This window comes from Dermacentor variabilis, chromosome 8, assembly GCF_050947875.1.
Source record: "Dermacentor variabilis isolate Ectoservices chromosome 8, ASM5094787v1, whole genome shotgun sequence".
In the NCBI taxonomy this organism is placed as follows: Eukaryota; Metazoa; Arthropoda; class Arachnida; order Ixodida; family Ixodidae; genus Dermacentor; species Dermacentor variabilis.
This window is the reverse complement of record NC_134575.1, coordinates 36,352,719-36,374,955: the sequence shown is the minus strand read 5'-3', so window position 1 is coordinate 36,374,955 and position 22,237 is coordinate 36,352,719. Positions and strand designations below refer to the sequence as shown.

The window sequence follows — 22,237 nt, the reverse complement described above, 5'->3', positions numbered from 1 at the left end:
TGGATCTTACAATGCTGGTTTTAATGTTGCCGACATGACTGGACCAGTTTAAGTTTTCTTCAAACGTAACACCAAGGAACCTCTGGCACGTAGAGCGTATAATGACTTCATCACGGAATTGTAACACTAAGCTATCATCAATACCTTTGTTACGAGGCCGAAAAATGATGTATTTTGTCTTTTTAGTGTTTAATTCCAATTTATTTCCTCTAAGCCAGTCTGAAAGATTACTGAGCCAAATATTTGCTTCTTCCTCGAGAGTAAGCAAGTTTCCACCAGAAAAGAAGATATTAGTGTCATCAGCATACATGATTATGTCAGGTGTCAGAGGCACGTTTGTGATGTCATTAATGTATAATAAAAAAAGAAGTGGCCCTAGGATGGACCCCTGCGGAACACCGTATTTGATTTCACCCATTGCCGATTTGGAATGACAAATGTATGTGTACTGTAGTCGGTTGGTTAAATAATTTTTAAGTTTTAGAGAGTTACTATCTTATAATGCTCAAGAAATGTTATGATTTGTTTTACAATGAGCTTTTTAAAAAAATTTGTTACTAAATAACGAGTCTCAAGATGGTAGGTGTATAATGTCTCCAGATCAGCTTTTGTAAATTAATATCATCTCATCTTTAGCAGTTCTGGATATATGTCCGGGAGAAATTTGTGTTGAAAAATCTTTTCTAATGATGGGCATAAAAATGTTAGTTTTATAATGTTTACTAATTGACCATGCCCAGATGTCTTGTGCAATGTCATGAGCCTTATAATGTTGATAACCTCTGATGCATTGATTTCTTGACAGCCAATACCACGTAGACTACCCATGATGATAGAAATGTCGCTGGAAGGTTCAGACAGTACTGCCTGATTGCACCATGCTTTATCGGATTGAACCCTTAAGTCACAAGATGGTTAAGATAGGTTACGTTGATAGTTATAGTAGAATGATACATAATAATACATAATATAGTAATAATACAGTGCAGACCGCTTTTAGCAAGTCACCAGAATAGCAAATGTACGCACTATAGCCAAAACAAAATTTTTCTAGGCTGCGGAAGTGCAAAATATGTAGCCCAAGGTGCCATACGCATCTTAGAATCGAAGCACGCAACCCTGATGTTTGGATCCGTTTAAATTTATGACTGTTGACAGGTTAAAGTCTGAGGACCCACGGTCTTTGCATGATTCAGACAATGTAAAAAGCGATGGAGGAAAGTAAGTCGCTGACTAAATTTTCAGATCTGCCTGATTATTCAAATTTTCCCCAGCACTACCATCAACTCCCTGGAACTAATGTAGAATTGTGATCAAAATTTCGGATGCCGTACTGTAGCTTGTGCTATTTCTCACACTGATTCGAGCGCAAGCAATATCAAAAACATGGTGACTGTGACCCCAAGCTGCTGTCATTCGAGTGTTGCATGAGCCGCCTGTGCCTTCCCATTTGTTGTTGAGGCGGTTTCTTCACTTTCCAAGTGCCGTACAGTCACTGACTCGTTGCAGTGATTCAGCACAACAGCACGACTTTGGTTGCCAACTCCCAACGAGGCACACTAATTAGGCCTAAGCGGCAGGGGTGTCAGGCGACATGCCATCGCAGGAAGCTCGATATGTTTGTACCCATAGACAATGAGATAGAGACTGGGCATGCAATCGTGTGCACAGGCTGAACTGACAGCAGTGCATGTAAAGCAGAGTTTGGTTTCTTGGGCGACCAGCCACCGCAACTACTGTGAACGCCTATCAAGCTTCTACGTGTGCACAATGGTGAGAACAGTGGAAGCTCACATGTAGACATAGACCCTGAAAGCTTCTAACTAAATTTGTGGAACATTCCTTAAACTGACAGCTGTTAAAGTAGCACGAACTCTCATTTTGGTTGTATTTTGAATATCTTATGAGCGATAATGTGGGTTTGTATGGGTCGATGTTCATCATTTCTATTGCTCTTTGTGTTAGGACACGCTGAGAAAAGATCTAGAGCAAATGTGGTGGCCCAGAAAAAGTGTTCCAGGGTCCCTTTAAGAGCATGTGGAGACACTTGCGCTACCTGATGCAGCAGAACACCTTGCGGCACGCTCCATGTCTATTAACCTACCCCACAGTACCATGGTGCAGTGTTTTCTTGTCTGCTCAAGTGATTGGCCCGTGCAAATGACTTGGAGCAGACAGCACAGTGGTATGGTCGGTCACTTGTATAAATACTCAGGTGTTGGTGTCAGGCACTCTTCAGTGAGAATTTATGAGTGCATGAAGAGCACTTAAATGGCTTCTTGCCCGTGTGGGTGTGCACGTGTTGCTTCATGCTGGACTTATGCAAGAAGCTTTGAGGGCGTCAATTGCACTGTCATGGCTTCTCACCTGTATGGTTGCGCAGGTGTGTTTTCAGGTGGGACTTTCGTGCAAAGCTCTGAAAGCATGAAGGGCATTGAAATGGCTTCTCTCCTGTGTGGGTGCGTAGGTGGTCTTTCATGCTGGACTTATGCGAGAAAGTTTGAGGGCACGAAGGGCACTGAAATGGCTTCTCGCCCGTGTGGGTGCGTAGGTGGTCTTTCATGCTGGACTTATGCGAGAAGCTCTGAAGGCATGAAGGGCACTGCCATGGCTTCTCACCTGTGTGGGTGCGCTGGTGGGCTTTCAGGTGGGGCTTTCGTGAGAAGCTCTGAAGGCATGAAGGGCATTGAAAGGGCTTCTCGCCTGTGTGGGTGTGCAGGTGTGCCTTCATGTTGGACTTGCGCGAGAAGCTCCGAGGGCATGAGGGGCATTGAAATGGCTTCTCGTCTGTGTGGGTGCGCAGGTGGGTTTTCAGGTGGGTCTTTCGTGAAAAGCTCTGAAAGCATGAAGGGCACTGAAATGGCTTCTCACCTGTGTGGGTGCGCTGGTGAATTTTCAGATAAGTATTTCGTGAGAAGCTCTGTAGGCATGAAGGGCATTGAAATGGTTTCTCATTCGTGTGAGTGCGCAAGTGTTCCTTGACCTTGGACCTTTGTGAGAATCTCTGAAGGCATGAAGGACACTGAAATGGGCGCTCACCCGTGTGAACCCACAAGTGCCTCTTCAAGGTGTCTTTTCTTGAGAAGCTCTGAGGGCACAAATGGCACTCAAACAGACGCTCGCCAGTATGGACCCTGGCATGTGCTTCTACATGAAATAGTTTATCAGCCTCATAGTCACAGAGATGGTCTTGGTGGAGGCATCCCTGCTGTGAATTGTCACCACTTGCTGTTGACGGAGAAGTAGGCCTCGACGCTGCACAAATGAAACAAAAGTAGTATTATGAAATGCAAAAAAAAACAGATACTAAAGTTAATGTTAAGCTTTCTTTTTTGATTTGGGAGGTTTTGAGGGTGATTTCAGGTATGATAGAACAAATGACATGTAGTGGTCCGTTTTGATTTACTCAACATTGCAGAATCTGAATGCTTCATGATTGTTTCTAAGTCCACCTGTATAAATTATTTTTCAGAAAGCTAAATAATTATGAAGAGAGAATCTGGAGTGTTTGAAGACTTTCACAGATTTTTACGACACTTGAGGACAGAGTCAAAAGGCTTCGTCCCAGCTTGCTATTTGATCCTCAACGAGCACTCTAGGTTGAAGGCCATATTCGCTGGCATGACAAATTTCTCATATAAGTACCACATGTCTAACTTTGACGATGTTTTCATAAGTTGCGATTGTAGAGAGCCAGATAGGACATACTGTATTTTTCCACGTGTAACCTTAAAATGAAATTTGCAGATCTGCACCCCAACAATACTGTTATATTTTTGGTGTGGGTTATATGCCCAAAAGCTTGTTTTTGAGTGATCTCACCATTCTTTATATGAGAAAACAACTTGGCGACCAGGGCTTTACTCAGTGCCATCCTTATAGGCTCAAAGGGACACTGAAGGCAAGTACTAAGTCAACATGAAGTGTTTAAATACCATTCCAGAAACCTCGCAACGCTTGTTTTGTGCCAAGAAAAGAATTAGTTTACGAAAAAATTGCATCTCAAGAGTCCAAGTAGCTTTTTCATAGTTCAAATCTCCCACCACCTGACCATGAGAGTGGTGATGTTGCATACGCCATCACCACCCTTTGCTGCCATCAGCGAGTAAAACAGTGCCTGACAAACGGCAGTACTGAGCCAAGGCAGAGCGGTGGATTTGCTGCTGCAGCTGCTTTTTGGTCAAGTGGCGTAGACCGTTCAGGCATCCCGCGACATCACATAGAAGTTGAATTTTCTGCTACTTGCAGTTTGTGCTAGTTTCGCGAGCCAGCAAAACCAGTGCAGCACAATGTAGTACGAAAGTGCCATAAAGCACGAAAGCGTGGGCGGCACGGAGTCGAGTGAAAACGAAACCTTTCGACCACCTGCATCATTGTCAAGGGTAATTTCAGCGAGTTGTTTCTAAAGATGAAATGGAGCTGAACAAGTAGTTTTTTATTTCGTCTTGTAATACAACACAAGGATGTTTTTTGCAACGAGTAGCCGAGTACTAGTGACAGAATGACTGAGGAGTGCTTTCGTCATCGGGCAAGTACTTGAATGTCCTGGGGAAGTCTCTAATCATGTCCTGCATTTACTTCAGTTCCTCGATTATTAAGGCTCTGTTGGCAATAACATTGACGCCTTAGAGATTCTCAGGAACTAATCTATCACTTTAGCTTGACTTAATATTTGCCTTTAGTGTCCCTTTAACAAAGTATGACAACATCTTCAGTTTTGCTCAAAGTGAAAAAACTATTTGGCACGCACTCTGCTCTGCCAACACAAGATTGTGACAAATGATTGCTGAAACGGACAAGGCATGATCTAAACAAACCTCTCCTTCTGCAAACTGCAATGCAAATCAACACAACAGCAGGTAAAATTAGTTAAATCGGGTTTAATGGCACAAAAGCGACTTGGGCCGTGCTGCGCCAGCCGCAAGGCGTTCACAAAACAATGGCAGAGACTGAAAAAGCTGTGTTGCTCTAGAGCCTGTTCATAAAACCGGTTTCTTCGAGAAAGTTCAGGACTTCTGAAGGGGCACAAGTGGTTCATCTCCCAAAATCAAAGCGGGATGCAACAGTATTTGTAAATTGTGTAATTCGTGGAAGCATTTTCTTCTTTATTTCGTTGTGTAAGTTGCAGTTTGTCGTTTTCTCTCACACTACATTCACTTTGCTATTTGAAGGTCAGCGCTTTAAATTGTGTAATTCGTGGAAGCATTTTCTTCTTTATTTCGTTGTGTAAGTTGCAGTTTGTCGTTTTCTCTCAAACTACATTCACTTTGCTATTTGAAGGTCAGCGCTTCGCGAATAGCTTGAAGCTTGTCCCTAACTGGTACCTTTCTATTTGAAGTAGTCTTGTGTTTTGCCTTAGCTGCGCAATCATCCGCCTTTTCATTTCCTGGAATCTTGACATCGCTTGGGACCCAGCAGAAGTGGATGGATGGGCCTTGACGTACTTGTGACATGTTTAAAACATTGTCTATGAAGGGATCCTGCTCAGATTGCAAATTAAGTGCCTTTAGTGCACTCAAGGAGTTGGTATAAACGACTGCTTAGGAGTGTTTGCCTGTTATATTTTTTTTTCCATTGCTATCCACACTACTTAACATTCAGCAAGAAAACATAGACAAACTGTGGTAGCCGAATAGTATGTTCCCACGTACCTTCGACGACACTGCTTCTTGCACAATTTCGCATCTTTGACCCGTTGATGTGTAATTCGGTGCAAGTGTTGCATGTTTCTTATACTGTGCGAAACTGGTGTATTATGTGTTCACGACAGGTAATCCCCTTTTTAAGTGTGTTAACGAAATATCAAGGAACTGTATGAAGTCACTCCGATGGGGCAATCTGGCAGGCCTCTTAGTAACAGAATGTTCTTCATAGGGACATCGCATTCCCCTCATTTTTCCTCGTACTAAAGTATGAGAGGTTTAACTGCATGTGGCTTGTTCGCATAGTGTAGCCATGTATCGCAGGAGGTGATAATGTTATTGCAATTCTGCTCTGGCAATGATCGAACTTTGAGAATGCAGGTGAACATGTGTTGCATTCTTCTATGTTCCAAGGAAGGCTCATTACTTTCCGAGTACAAACTGAAAATAGACGTTGTCCTGTGGTCACCGGTTGCTAGGTGTAGCCCTAGATTATGAACTGCATCTAATCGCCGGAGGTAGGAGTGTCTGGCTGAGCCGTAAATTATGTAGCCACAGCCTATTTTACTGCGTGCTAAGGAGCGACAGATACATAGAAGACATTGGCATTCAAAGCCCCCATGCTTCTGGGAAACGACATTGAGAACGCTAAGTGCCTTGCTTGCTTTAATCTTCAGGCTATATATGTGCACTAGGAAGCTCAGCTTCTTATCGAATAAAACCCTTAAAAACTTGTGGCCTTCTTTGCGTGGCAGCACGGCTTCATGCAGTTTCAAGATAGGGCCTCATTGTAAACCCCTTTTTTGCAAATAAATCACAGCAAGAGCTTTTTCAGTAGAGAAACGGAAGACGTTTTTATTTGCCCATGGTATGAATTTATTTAAGATGGTTTGAATCTGCTGTTTGCAAGTTGGCATTTTTGATGGGCAGCACGGAAGTTGGAGATCATCAATGTATAAAGAATGCTTCAGAGAAGATGCCATAATTATATTTCTAAAGTCCATTTTCACCACAAAGAGTATTGTGCTTAGAATATAACTCTGCGGCACGCCGTTTTCGTGGACAAATATGCGTGAAAGCATTGTATAGAAACGCACCTGAAGTGTTCGGTTGGACATAAAGTTTGCTGGACACCTCAGTATCTTGCCACAAATCCCTAGGTCTGCCAAATCCTGCAAGACACCAAATATCTATGTAGTACTGTAGGCTTTCTCCATTTCAAAGAAAATTGTAAGACAGTGTTATTTGTATAGAAAGCATTGCTTATCTCATGTTCTAATTGAACAAGGGGATCAATTATTGAACAACCCTTATAACGCAATAACGTTAAGGGCCCTGTGTCGCAAAAAATCCAATGTCGGCATAAGACGTTGCTTGGCGAAAGATCATTCCAAGCCACAACCACGCAGGCACTCCTAATGGTGCAGAGGCATTAGTGAACTAATTGAGTTCCTCAAAGTAAAACAGAGCAGAAAAATCATAAAGTACGTCCTAAACACAACCTTCAAACAAAATAGCGTCGGAGTTTAATTTGAATATACCAGAAAACTTAATTCTGCTACGCAGAAACACAAACAATCACAAACCTATTTTCGAGTGGAGCGGCCCCCTTGGTTCCTTGCAGCAACACCATCGTGCTCACTTCTGCACATCCGAAAGAAGCTGCGGTTGCCGGAAGGCATGAAAAGCAGTTGGGGATCTTTGAAATCTATTGCATTCCACTCTTAAAAGCAAAGCTTAAGTGTGCTCCAAATTTTTATACCTGCATTGATGATTGTCCAACAGTTTTTGTATAGGAAAGGTAAGTATTAGCCTGGCTGTCCAGAATACTTTCATAGACTTTTGAAAAACAGCTAGTGAGAGCGATAGGTCAGTAGCTGCTAGGGGATGTTGGGAGTTTTCCGGCTTTTAAGAATGCTACCATTATTGCCTTTTTTTTCATGCTTTCAGCATTACTACTGTTTTCCACATCATGTTAAAAAAATTATAGCAGAGCCTCTATGTTTGCTTGTGACAAGTGGGCAAGCGCTGAATAGTGGATGCGGTCAAGACCCGCTGCCGTTTTTTTGCCAGCAGGAAGTACTCCGTTTAATTCCAGCGATGCCAGCGGAGCATCATGCAGTTCATTTAAGGCAATGGTAGTTGGTAATTTCTGTTTTTCAGTGAAGTTCTTGTACAATAGGAATGTACAGTGCAGTCCACTTATAATGATATCAAGAAGAATGAAAAATCCGATCGTTATAACCGATCATGGCTATATCTGAACTGCCGTGAAAGGAAAGCCACCAAACATACCTTTGCAGCTCCAAAACCAAATTTGCCACTTGCGATAAAGAAATCAACATTGTAGAAAGTAGGCTGTGAAAAATTAAATGTTTATTTATACCTCTAAACAGCATGTCAAGCATTAGGCACTTGCTTTTGCAGAAGCTTCAGGCTCGCAATTACGGCATGTATCGCATGCAACTGCTGCGTGAACAACTGGCAGCTATAATTTAGCGTGCATGAAATCAATGAGAGACTCGATTGACTACGGTGCACTTTGGGTTAGCATTGGGGTCGGTGTTGGACCACTGTCAATCTCGGACCCAGCCGTTGCTAAATTTAAAACTCTCAATGTTCATCTGAAGTGCCAGGGTTTGTGCCTTTTGATTTAAAACATCACCGGAGACCTGCACTTGCTTGCCGATCATGGCTTTCAGCCACATGTGAATAGCTTCATCAAGTTGCGGGTGGGCACCTTGGCTGACGTTCTTCTGTCGGGATCCATCAGATTTCCTGCCGGCTTCTAAAATCTTCGCCTTGCTTTTTTTAGGTAGTTTGATATTTCCTGCTTCGAGATTTCAAATTCCTTTGTAACATCCGCTTGCGATCGGCCACTTTGCATCTGCTTGATAATGACGGCCTTTTTTTCCATCGTCAATCTGCTATAATTTCCGGCACCGTTTCGTTTCTGTGAGTAGAAATAGAAACAGCGTAACTGCTAATTTTCACGAGAAGCTTTGTTGCGCAACGGCTACCCTGTTGGATGTCAACTTGAAGACGCTGTGGTGGAATTTCTCTGTGAGCACAGTGCATGAGTTCTACTGATAACAGCAGACTCAATTCATTGCAATTCATTGCAATTTGCTCACTAGTGTCTTGCTTCTCAAAGTGAAAAGGCTTGACTTTTTACATTGGCATAGGTGGATGAAGTTTAGCATATTGCTACAAGAGTACTGCGAAAGAACAACTATCCGCTGGGATAAAATGGTGGTATGGGAGAGTTCTCATCAGCCACTGCAGTCTACAAACACTGCACAAAAATCCCGAAGCTGTTATCGCAGGAGAGGATCGAAATGGGTGTATGGCCAGCAGTCACTTGAAGACAACTACAGGTCGGCTGAAGTGATAACTGGCGTGCAGCTCAGGTACTCAAGTGCACGCCATCGCTCATTGCATGATAGTAGTGTTGCCTATGTCTAGTAGTATTGCTTATGTCATGTGCTGCAGAATGTCATGACTCAAAACAAGAATACCAACAGTTCATTGCAGTTTTTGCCTCTGTCAATGAATGAACACATTAATAAAAAGAACCATGTTTCGAACTCAACTCCATTAACAAATTTTGTTTGAATTTTATTCACCTCAGACACAGGGGTCAACTTTAATTCCACATTGATCTATATTCACATTTTTACAGTAATATACTAATTTAGGCATAACCAAGAGACTCACCAGGTTTGACATTATTGTAAAGCAACGTAAGGGCTACAACACCAGGCAAAGAAGGCTCTGGATTAAGCTCTACCATGTAAGGTGATTCAATGTGCTCAGTAGAGCAGTATTCTTTCATTTTCCCCCCAATCAGAATGCAGACGAGAATCACAAACAAGCTAATATGTCCTCAACAGCAGAATGTCATACACCCTTGAGCAAGTTGTACCAAGCTAGGCAGACTTGGCTATTTACCACAAACTCACACAAACATGCAATTGTAAGAGAAGTGCCGGTCACTGCTCACCTGCAGAGGAGCTTGAATGATCCACAGCCTCTGTGGTCTGCACGCTCCTCGACTCGCTGCCTGCTTTGAAGGAGCACCCAACAGACTTGTCAGCCAGAGGGAAGCTGCACTGCGTGCCAACCTCATCCTGACCGATGACCTTGGAAGGGGTGTGGCAAGCCGTTATGGCGGTGATACTTTCAGCTAGGCTCATAGCATTTTTGAGGCCTGCAGAAAATAATTGAAGTAATTGCAGTCCTGTTATAGCACTGATAACAAGTGGCAAATCCAACACTAGAATAAATGCAGGGGCACCACTATAAACAATGCACAGCCACGGAACACAACCTTTTCGGTTCAGTATTCCTAAAGGGTAACAAGGGACAATCCACAGTGAATACTGAAAAACAGGGCAACCTTTTTCTATGCAAGGTTTACGACAACAGCACGTGACCCCAACTCTTTTTCACCTCATACATTTTAAAGCTGTTGCTCGAGTCTAAATAATGTAAAGTGATTGCAAAATGCTAAGTTCATCGCCATCAGCCTATTTAATGTCCTCTGTGGTATCCCCTCTTGGCCCAGGTCTTGGGCCAGCTGATACCATCCTATGCTTGCAAATTTTCTATTTCTTCACACTACCTAATTGTCTGCTATCCACGATTGCACGTCAGTTGTATTGGTACCCATTCACCAGCCGCGATAGACCGCCAGTTACCTACCAAACACATTACATTGCTTGCCAAAGTTCATATTTAATGCAATAGCATTCTTTAAGAACTTTACCCGGTTAGCAGTGTGTGTGTGTGTGCGTGCGTGTGCGTGTGTGTGTGTGTGTGCCTAACCTCTTTCCCGCCAACTTGAGACACTGAGCAGTCTACGGTCAAATGGGCAGAACATCTGACTGCTGTGCTGAGGGAGCTGGGTTGAAAACCAACTTTCGGCCCAACTTTGGTCACTGAGCATGTAACAATGGATATGCGCTGCTCTTCAGCAAACCTCTTTGATGCCAAGTTGGGTCACTGGGTATGTGGCACTTCGTATGTGCCGCTCTTCAAAGCTCCTTTTTGATACCAACTTGAGTCACTCTGTATGTGCTGCTCTTCAACGACCATGGGCATCCTCTCCCAGTGATTTCCAATTACTCCTGCCTTGCACTAGCTTACTTCAACTTGTGCCTGAAGATTTCTTAATTTGATCATCCCAATTAACTTTCTGCTGTCGTCGACTGTGCTTTCCGTTCCTTAGTACCCATTCTGCAACTGTAATAGACCACCAATTATCCGCCCTATGCATTACATGGCCTGGCCAGCTCCATTTTTTCCCTCTTAATGCAACTACGTCAGCTACGCTTGTTTGCTCTGTTCCTGTCTCTCCAAGTTGAACCTAACCTTTTTCATTGCATTGCTCGTTGTGCAGTTCTTAACTTGTTCCCAAGCTTCTTTGTTAACCTCCTAGTTACTGCCCCACATGTTAGTGCCAGTAGAATGCAATTATTGCACTTTTCTTTCCAATGATAGCAATAAACTACTGGTCATTATTTGATAATGCCTGCAGCATGTACACTTTCATGGTTTGTCATTTATAAGGTTCTTGGTTGCATGGGAGAGCTTACGCATTTGTTGCCTCTGTGCCTTATCTCCCACTTCAATTTCTGCTTCTGATATCAGCCTAGTTACGGTTTCACTCATTACCTTTAATGCTATCATTATATTTCTGTTCTAAAGCTGCATATTCGTCCGAGAGCACCAGCCTGAATTCATCTGCTTTTACCCTGAGTGTGTCTAGGTTGGTCTGTCTCCTCTTAACTTATTTGGTCTTTCCCTCTTCAAATTGAGAACTATCCTAGGCCTCACCAACCTACGTACACTACCATTTACCCTGCCTAACACTTCTACATTCTGCACTATGCTAGGGTCGGCACAGATTATAAACTCTATTTCATGTCTTGTTTCCCAATTAAAGCTTTTCCAGATCCACTTCCTGTTATTGCATTTCAGGAAGAAATTATTCATCCTTCAAAGGCAATTGCTTTCCACAAACTCTACCAACATTTCTTGTCAACTATTTCTAGAGTTGATGCCATAGTTGCCAGTTGCCTGTTTTCCCAACCAATTTCCCTCAAACTTGCATTAATGCGATGCATGACTATAGTAAATGGAGCTTGCACCTTTCTCATTGCTAATTCAACATGCTCATGAAACTGTTCTATTTTTGTATCATCACTGGAGGTTGGAGAGTAGGCTTGCACAATGTGTAATCTATATCTCCTATTAAGTTTTATTACGAGTGCTACCCTTTTATTAATAGAGTCGCATTGAAGTAATGTTGGACAACAGTGACAGCGTATTGGGCAAACCAGGCCCAGCAAAACAAGTAATGCTCAATACAATGATAGCAGCAAGCACACTCAACAATCGTCGAAATCTGATATGCAAGTCAAGCGCATTGGCGTTTATATATGACTTGTCAAATGTTCCAGCGTAATTGCTGGTGCCTTCATGCCTACCAAAAGGTAGTACACAAATTGTGCTGCACATATAATCGAATTAGACAAGGTTTGATGAGAACAGACAACGGATAGAACCAGCAATAACATTCGAGAAACTTCCTAGACCGGAAGGTGTGCCTTAAGCTGAGTGACAACATACGACAACATTGTAACATAGATTGGCCTGTGAAAAACGTTCACCAAAAACAAACTATTTACACGCATCTAAATACTGTAGAACTAATCACTGTTGCCTGCTATGTCCGTATGAATTAGAAATCCTACCCTACAGTATTACCTCTTACCTGGTAGACCTCAGTAGCATAGGATGTGGCCGTTAGTCTGCTCCGTATAAGCTTCACGTTTTTATAAACTCATTACGGCCAATGACATCTCGGGCCATGCCCTACTGAAAGAGCGCCACTAAGCTAGCTTCATTATAGAGGGTTCATGTGTTAAATGTTGCCAGGTTTAATTTACAGTGGCAGCCTGTCCAGATCCAGAGATCCTTAGCACCCGCTGCTGCTTTGCAGGTCTGACCGCGTCTTTGTCAGGTGCTCCGCAACCGCACTGGGTACCTGCTGCTCTTCACTAAACCACTTGGGTCACAGGGTATGTGCTACTGGGTAAGTGCACTTTTCATATTATTCATCATATAAATCACACAAGCAACAACTCTGCGCCAATCATAAGATTGCAAATGACATTAGGGTCACCAATCATCTCTAAAGAATGAATGCACCGCCAATTTTCTTCCCCTTTGAGGGTCCTTTATTTTTTTGCCAAATGCGACCCCCCAGGGTCGAATTTGTTTATTACACATTTATAATCTTCAGACACCTATCGTGCAAAAAAGTTGCTACAACTTTTTTTAGAGTGACGACAGTGACAAAAAGTTTTCCATAGGTGAACACGCATTGTTTATTCATGAGCACAGGTGGGCTTGCACAAACATTTATAAGAATAATATAAAATACACTGAAATATATTCCAATTCGGCACTTGGGCAGTAAGCATCAAAGGTATCACTGCTCGGCTCACAGCAGACCAACTAACGTACACACCCATAGTGTAATGTAATTGTGAATATGAGCACATGCGAGAAACCCCCATGTTTGCTTGCTCATCAGAAAAACCAAGCAAGTCAGAAACTTGCAGTAATCCTTCATCCCATCGTAAACATGGGGCAATCAGTTTTCATGAGCCTCAAGAAAAGAAAGAGGCATGGCAGCATAGTTTGTATACACTGGCACCTCTTGTATGTACAGTGGCACCTCTTGTATGTACAATGACACCTCTTGTATGTATTTTGTGAAGCTGTTGCAAAACCACCACTACATTTACTAAGGGGGGTATGCAATGCTTTATTGGTGGTTCGCATGCTTGTTTTGAGCGTTTTCTTTATTTAAACAAAGGCTGTTCTGTATGTTGTATGGGTGCTTTCAATAAATGTATGCACTGTTTGCTTCACTTAGCTGAGCGCTTGTAGCCTCTGCTTTACGTTGGTGTGAGCCATTGCATATCTTGCTTGCTTATGGGAGTATGATCCATTCCCTAAGGGGGGGACGAGCCATTCATTGTCTTACATGACATACTAATTTCTCATTCGGTCGGCTCGTTGGAGGCATCACTATCTGAGTGCACCAAATGGAAAGTGCTGGCGCCGCAGCTGGCGTTTGAGCGTTTCTATTTTCTATTTTATTGTTTAATTTTTTGTGCAATAGATTATTATACTCTGTATGTATAACTGGCGAATGTTTTCTCTTTATTGACTGTAACTGTTGTATGTGTGTCTGATTTCTGTACCACTCGTGTACTACTGCTTGTAGAGGTTTCCTGGACATAGTCAAGCTGCATGTGCAGCTTTGTGCAGAAAACCCTCCAGTTGAACCTGGAAAATAAACTAAGTTACAAGCAGTGAGGAAGGGAAAGAAATGCAGTCATGTGTGTGACTGCTGCTGAGCAAGATAGCACAACTATCCCATGACCTCCGCATAATAGACACATAGCCTAGAGTAATTTCATAAAGGTGGAGAAAAAAACAACAACATGAGAGAGCATTTGCAGCACTAGAAGTTCAGCGCATATGCGTGTGTTGGCATGTGGGAGGTGCCATCTTTTTACATCGTGACTTAACACACGCGCCTTTTGCACATTACTAACAGTGGCACTCTATTATTTCAACTAAGGGCAGCACATAGGAACTGCAGCAGTGCTTATCAAAGGCCCGAATAGGCGGATCTGCAACCTCTGCGAGACTGCGGCAACTATTTTGCGCTAGTTCGCATTTTGAGATCACTTTATACCGCATAAGTTTGCAAGCGCGGTTGTTCCCACAAATGTCGGCAAAAGAACAGGCAATCGCACAAAACTCCTAGAAATACCCTCATCTCAGAGAACACTACCACTATAGTGAATTAGAATAACTACCACAAAACTTCAGATGCATTGCGGTAGCCAGGGTTGCCAGGTCCAAAAAGTAAAATATAGCCAAGAAATCTTGAAAAGTAGCAAAAAAAAGACATCATCATGAATGGCATCCTCTGCATGCATCCAACTGCATACCAATGTTCGACAATCTTTTCAAGCCTCTCGTGATATAGTCTACTCACAGTGACAAGTGGATGCTTTCTCAATCCCTCAAACTCGGCAGCAAGAGCCACATCTGGATTCTTTTCTTCATGGTAGAACTTAAAGTACACCCGGCATTCGTCAGGTAGAACTTATTCAAATCGGCACGTGTAGTAAGCCCTACACAGACAAGCTTCTGTGGGTGTTTCTTGCTATAGTCATACACCATACTGGCATACGTGGCTCCCTGAGATTTATGAAGCATCATTGCATTGGCTTGTATTATCGGATATTGCCTTCTCTTACACGCACCACCAGCCTTTCGGTCAATCATTACAGTAGCATGCCTAGGCTCTATGGGAACCCAATCGACTCCAGTGAGAAGCCCTCACTCTCTCGCACCGGCAGCTATGCTCCATCCCTTCAGCCTAGCAAGTCTTCCTGTTCCATCCATCACAATCGCATCCATATCCGCTTCGGAAAGTCAAACTTGTTGGAGTCATACTCGCATAGCATCAGCACTCCGACAACCCCAGTGACAAGCCCATCGAGGACATCAATGTTTGTAGTAAGCATATAAGGCTTCCTAATCACAAGCATAACCCTAGCAGGCAGGTTAGCTATCTTAGTGCCAGTCATCTTTGCAACCCTTTCAATCAACTTATTCTCCTCAGCAGCAGTTTGACATCCCAGATACATGTCCTGGGCCACAACCTCAACTGCATTTGCATCGGCTTTGGCAAGTTCAACATTATACTTATTCACAGCTTCATTGGAGTAGAAGAGTCGTACTGCATTAGGAGTCTGAACCTTGGCATCCTTTACATCAACAAACCTACTCTCAATCAATGATAGCTCGTCTGGCTCAAGTCGCTTTCAATCTCCAATGTTTGTCAGAATCGTAAAGGAGTGCAAGTCTTTCTGTCGCACTTTACATCAGAAGCAAAGACTCAATTTGAATTCTTTGGTATCTTGTAAATCTCACTGGCTCTAACCGGGGGCAACTGGCTCAAGTCACCGCAAAGGATAATTTCAAACCTTCCAAAGGGCTCGTTATGCTTGTACGCAATGTGCTGCGGCCTCATGTCAACGGCTTCTAAGAGATCGGCAGGCATCATGCTAATCTCATCTATAATCACACACTTTAAATTCCTAAAGGCAGACCTAAACATGTTGAACTCGCTACCCGCATCTCTCCGTCATTTGTAATGTTTTGGGTCAACTTAAAGGCAGCATGAAGAGTGGTCTCACCAACTGCAACCGCTGCCTTTCTTGTACTAGCACAAATGACATATGCATTGTATGGCGGATTGGGGTTGAAGCGATTATAAATGTCATCGGCCAACTTCAGCACGTCTTCTCAAACCCAGCTGGACCGGTAAAGAAGACTCGAAGAGGCTCGGATCCTTTCGTCATTTGCCTGTGGATGATTTCTCGCAGAAATTCATACTGTTCCTTGTTTGTGAGTCGCATCATGTCATAGAATGTGTCTTTATCCATAATGTCTTCTTGTTTCTTCGCTGCTGCACACGAACTAACTTCACTGAGAGCCTTGTTGAGCTCAGAGTCTCCACCCACATCTTCGTCTCCTTTGTCAATGTTTAACAAATTCGAAACTTCTTTCATCATCATCGTCATCACCATCAGCCTGGCTACGCCCACTGCAGGGCAAAGGCCTGACCCGTACTTCTCCAACTACCCCGGTCATATGCTAATTGTGGCCATGTTGTCCTTGCAAACTTCTTAATTTCATCTGCCCACCTAACTTTCTGAAGCCCCCTGCTATGCTTCCCTTTTCTTAGAATCCAGTCCGTAACCCTTAATGACCATCAGTTATCTTCCCTCCTCATTACATATTGTGCCCATGCCCATTTATTTTTCTTGATTTCAACTAACATGCCATTAACTCGCGTTTGTTCCCTCACCCAATCTGCTCTTTTCTTATCCCTTAACGTTACACCCATCATTCTTCTTTCCATGGCTTGTTGCGTCGTCCTCAATTTAAGTAGAACCCTTTTCGTAAGCCTCCAGGTTTCTGCCCCGTAGGTGAGTACTAGTAAGACACAGCTGTTATACACTTTTCTTTTGAGGGATAATGGCAACCTGCTGTTCATGATGTGAGAATGCCTGCCAAAACGCACCCCAGCCCATTCTTATTCTTCTGATAATTTCAGTCTCATGATGCGGATCCGCGGTCACTACCTGCCCTAAGTAAATGTATTACCTTACCACTTCCAGTGCCTCGCTACCTATCGTAAACTGCTGTTTTCTTCCGAACTTCTTTAGTGTTGACCAATTCCCCACGCTGCCGTGTATCAATGCTCTTTGCAAGCTCATACATGGCATCACCATCTGCATCGTAAATGTACTTCTTTTGCAAGTGACAATGAAATGCACCTTTTCACCACAAGTCTGAAGAAAAGCATTTCCATCCAGAATCTCAACTGCCTCACTCCAGAATGGAACGAAGAGTATAACTTGTTCTCGTTTATAGTTCATGACATCTTCTCGCATGTAATTTCTGTAGATCGACGGAAAATAAGCGCACTGGAAAACACACGAGCGCCTGTCCTCTGTCTTTATCGGCTGTTGGGCATGTTTTCCAGTGTGCTTATTTTCCGTCGATCTGCAAAACACCATCTAGCCCATATGCAGGTGTTGTTAAAGTAATGTCTGTAACAAATGACAGAATCTTTCCTGTACGTAACGTAGGTTTTCTGTCGGTTATTGTAAGTGTACGAACTCACAAACTCAGCCAGGCATACATTCTCCATTTCTATGGGGTCTCTTCTCATACTTTTCAGTGACATTCTCCTTCCTCACGTCGGTAGAAGTAAGAGGTAGATTGGCAAGCTCAGTGTTTGTCTTTCAAATGCAAACCCTCTCTTCAGTGTAGCACGTCGGTATGTAGGCAATTTCACGACTCTTTTCAGACATTTTCTGTCTTGGGAGAAACCAAGCAGCTTCTTGAGATGACAGTTCTACAGCCTTCAGCATGTTGAGCCCAAGCACCTCATGTATCTGCGGATAGTGCATGTGTAACTGTTCTTGGACCATCTCGTGGACAGCCTTATGCAAGCTAGGGATGCCTCTATCAGCCTTATTAACATAGTCAACCACGTACGTAGCACCAGTGTAATGATCGAGAATCACCTGCAAATCCATGTTAGAATCGAGAACCAAAGCTATACACACACTAAAGGGATTGACCCACTTTTGGACAGGTGTTCGTTTATACAGAATGCATGGTCTAGATACACCAGCTCACAGAATCTCCATGTAGTGGTCGTCGTCTCGCACACTAAATGCACACCAAACTGATTTATATTGTCCTACTGAGTGTGCTCAAGCGACTTGTGCATTTCGTTGTACTTGTCCTTCAACTTCTCAATTTGATTCTTCTCGTTCTGATATTTGGCAGGTGGGAAGGGCACAACCACTCTAGTGATAATGCTAGGCATGAATGGAGCGCCAAAGCAACACTTGGTCTATCCCTTCTAGTAGCAAGTATGAGTGTAAGCATGCATCTGAGCTATGTTCTCGGCAAAGCAACGAATCGTCTAGCAAAGCCAAGGTGGTAATCATGTTGATCGTGTCAGGCATGCCGTCAGACAATTCCTCTTTGGGAGCATTTTCAAGCCAAAGCAGTATATGTACACGGGGCTTCCCCTTTGCTGGAACTCAACTCTCTTAAAGTAATCAACGACCACGTAGGCGCTAAAGGAATAACATCTTCTATCCTCTAGAATGTTTAGAATGTCACTAAATATACGATTGCAGTATATGGCGCAAGTCACAGGATCGTTATTGCACAAATCGACCCTATCCCATGCTAGTCAACTCCTCAATCTCTCTAACCCGCTCGGCAACACTTCGTGCACGCAACTTCGAGCACTCCGACTGGCCTCTCCCAATGAACTCCCTAAGCTCAAAGGGTTAGGAATGCATGCAAGCCGTGTAATCATAGCAAATACCCCCTTTTTCTGATCTTACCAGTACTGAATCGTATTGGGATCGCCACGCTTGACGGCAGTGTTTCTAGTAATGGCTTCTTAATTGTAAACCGCATTCCTATCTGACTGCTGACGCGTAATGTCCTTGGTAGAGCTGTTTGAAGGAAACGTCATAGTCTTCTCTACCAAATTGTGGTGTATCACTTTCATGGCCATGTCAAGAATGTGGTTTGGCTCAACTCCCCGCCTATCGGTTCTCCTAATCTCACTACTAGATGTAGCAAACGGAGAGGGATGCAAAGGTGTAATTACCCTGGTGTGGCCCAAGTATATCTGGGGAAACCATTCCTCGGCATGGTGATCGAAGAGTATAGGGATATAGGAACTTTTCCCTCACCTGCCGCACCCAAGTAGTGCCGACCGTCCATTAGCTTACTGCCTACCCCATCGTCGTAAACCATCGTTCGGCTACCGGCATCCAATGCACAAGCCAACTGCAACGGACCGTTCAAATCTGTCATCTCGAGGGCAGATTCAACCTTTTCATCATTCAGATTACAGGTAACGATGAGCTTAGTGTCACAAGTGGCGCCACACTCCCCCTCCTCCTCTGTCTTCTGCATGAGATTGGCGCGGCTAAAGCCCCTCCATACACGTTTCCACCGACCAGGTGGCGCGTAAATGCAGGGGCTTTAGGCGCGGCTAGCTACGTGCTTGCGCGCGCTTTTCTGAGCGCAGATTGGAGTGCGCCTGCTTCAAAAATTCATAGCCTGAGTAACTCTCAATGCCAACAATATGCAATCGGTTCAACTCGCGTCCGGAGTGCCTTTCATTTTTATTACTTTGGCTCAAGTTATGTGCGACAAATTGTATATGTATATATGTACTACCCCTAGATTTACCTAGAAGTGCATTGGTCATCTGCATCTCTTCGCGCCGCGCAGTTAATAAACCTGGTTTATTTCACTACAATGTTGTTTTCCTTGATCGTTGTCCCCGATCAATGTTCCACCAACAAGAAGCGCGCGTAAAATGACATGTTGCAGTTAGGCGGCTTGTGTGGCAAAAATTACGTGTTAATGTTGAAAATGGCAGTTGAACTGGCTAAAACTATCATTTGTACCGGTCGACAAGAGTAGCGGGCGCAGCAAAGCAAGTAAACCCATAAAAAAATTACTGCACAGGCTTTCTGTGTGGAAAACTGGGCGACCGCCGGCGTCCGCGCAACGAACGCGCGCTCACTAGCAGACGACGCACATGACAACGACAGCAAAATTGAAGACGCCATGTTGTATAACCTAGGCTTCAAATATGTATACATAGTAAAAATGTGCCAGTATAAATTTACAGTTGAAATAAAGCACCGTTATAAGAGCGTACGCGCGCAATCGGTCTCAGCGGCCGCAGCCAAATTGCGTTGAATGGCGTTGAATATGCCGCAAAGCGCGTCTCCGCCCCAATAGATGGATGGATGGATGGATGGAATGGATGGAAGGTAGGAGCGTCCCCTTTGAAACGGGGCGATGGCAGTTGCCACCATGCTCAGATTTTTATTTTGCCTTTTATTTTTATCTGTGCTGTGTGTTATTGAATTTCTCGATTTCCTTTAAGTACGTCTTCCTACCCTTTTAACCTTATGTCACCTCTCTGCTTTTGAGCCACCAATACTCCAATCGCCTTTTGCTAATTTCCACCGCATATTTATTTACATGACTATTATTATCTCTGAACCCTAGGGCCTAAGGAAGGGTGACTGTGGCCGCATCGACATCGGGCTTGATACCATCACATTTTAGTATGAGGTGTTCCATTGTTTCTACATATTTACCACACGCAGTACATGTGTCTTCTTCTTCGTTAAATTTCTTTTTATAGCTGCGCGTTCTAAGACATCCTGATCTAGCTTCAAAGAGTAGGGCACTGCCTCTTGAGTTATCATAAAACGCTTCCTTCCTGATCTGCTGTTTCCAGTATCGATATAGTTCCACACTATGCTTCTTTTCCATTGAATTTATCCTCCTCTCCAATCCAGTTCGATCGCAGCGCCCTCGCACAATTTTTCCACACGCGGCGCCTCAGCGGCAGAGCGCCGTTCGCCCCACTCAAACATTGAAAGAATTCAAATTGGTCTTGTGCCAAAAGCGCTTTTTGACTTGTGCGCGACCACGACGTGTGCGCGACGAGCTAACGCGACAGCCATCTCCATCGCGTCGCTTGTCGCTGTCGCGCGAGAAATCGCTTGCATGGGGGTTGAACTCAATACACAGATGGAGCGCATCTAGACGTCATTTTCAAGGACGTTTGACGCGGGAATTTGAGCCCGATCGTAATCGAATTTCTGTTTGCGCAAGCTACGGAAGGATCCCGATTATGCTCGGTCGCGATCTAAAATGCCCCGTGAGACCGGGATATAAAAATTTGCTTGCTCGCTCAAGCTTCGTGCTTCGTTAGCTTTTAAAAAGTTCTCATGCAGATCGCATGCATTAGAACAACACACTGCACAACTATGTTCAAGCTCAACGTTGAGAAACTCACGTTTGAATCGCCCGTCGGCGCCAGTCGTGGCTCGTCTCTGTGTTCGCCTAAAGCTTTTCACGACGCGCAAGCTAGGATCGGAATCTCTTCGCTGCTGGGCTGCCCGTCTCCTCTCTTCGCGATGGGTTGCATCGTACTGCCGTTCCGCAGCAAGTCTCCTGGCCCGCAACTCGGGATCGTCGGCCCTCCTCTGCCTTTTAGCTTCGGCAGCCCTCGCCCGGAATTCCCGATCTTCCCGACGCCGCTTAGACCGCTCACGCTCGGCTTCCCGCTTACTGCGCCGTCGCTCCTCTTGTTCCTCGGGAGAGAGCACCTTCTTAGGTCTGCCCATGTTAATTATCGGTGGATCGGACACTGATGCCGCCGGCGCACGCCAGCTAGTGCACGTGCACGTCAGAGCTTGCGTCATCGATATGCGCAGGCAACTCCCCACTGCGCGCCTCCTCACCCAAACAGCTGCGCCGCGACGCGCGCTCCTAGCTGTTGCCTCTCTATGCTTCGCCTAGCCTTTCCTCCTCTCCACTTCGCTTTGCGTAGCTACGCCGAGTTTTGAGCGGTCGCCGGGCACGGCTGGAGCTCAACCTTAAACAGCTCTGCTGTTAAAAAGCAGCCTGTCTGCTGCCCTGGTCACTCAAGAAAACATTGCTGTAGCTGATCATGAACTGCTACTTTTGGAGCTGTTCCATTTAAGTGTCTTTCGACGTATTGAAAAAGTGATAACTGGTGACATGTGTGTGGTAGATGCGAAATTCTGGGCGCAAACGCTGCTCACAGTTGTAACCACGTGATAGTGATGTTTGTGAAACAAGTATGGCGTGTTCCGGTTTATAGTTCTGCACACGGTGCTAGAGCTGCTTCAACTTTTGAGCTTAGTTAAAACATAACTTTCTGCATTACTGTATTGTGTGCTAGAATATTATTCTAGTTAATTGCTCTGGAAGAACCAGATGGTGTCTGAGCTTGCGATCACTAGCGACACTTGGGCGCAATCCTGGAATAGCTCGTTCCCTTATGCCTTGCAGCACATTTATAGTTGGTAGTGTGATCTTCCTGATAAAATATG

The 22,237-nt window shown here is 44.1% G+C and overlaps 1 protein-coding gene across 2 annotated transcripts; it reads right to left on the bottom strand.

Annotated features, from left to right (window-relative positions):
* Nucleotides 1-1,197: 1,197 nt before the first annotated feature.
* On the bottom strand, nucleotides 1,198-21,696 carry LOC142590012 (uncharacterized). 2 transcript variants are annotated; one of them, XM_075701821.1, is made up of 4 exons: nucleotides 21,175-21,696; nucleotides 9,646-9,852; nucleotides 6,740-6,814; nucleotides 1,198-3,255 (listed from the first exon to the last, which is right to left on the bottom strand). In XM_075701821.1, exons 1-4 carry the CDS (start codon nucleotides 21,581-21,583, stop codon nucleotides 2,354-2,356), a joined length of 1,593 nt encoding a protein of 530 aa, XP_075557936.1. In that variant the 5' UTR covers nucleotides 21,584-21,696; the 3' UTR covers nucleotides 1,198-2,353. The 2 variants fall into 2 exon arrangements, with proteins under 2 accessions (XP_075557936.1, XP_075557937.1); XM_075701822.1 differs by lacking the exon at nucleotides 6,740-6,814 and having other exon boundaries at nucleotides 1,200-3,255; nucleotides 21,175-21,692.
* Between the last annotated feature and the right edge of the window lie 541 nt (nucleotides 21,697-22,237).

Excerpts from the sequence above, each read along its gene's own strand:
- LOC142590012 (XM_075701821.1), bottom strand. The coding sequence starts at position 21,583 with ATGACGCAAGCTCTGACGTGCACGTGCACTAGCTGGCGTGCGCCGGCG. Across the intron at positions 9,853-21,174 it reads CGCCGACGGGCGATTCAAAC|GCCTCAAAAATGCTATGAGC; the intron begins GTGAGTTTCTCA and ends TATTTTCTGCAG. Across the intron at positions 6,815-9,645 it reads TCATTCAAGCTCCTCTGCAG|GATTTGGCAGACCTAGGGAT; the intron begins GTGAGCAGTGAC and ends GGTGTCTTGCAG.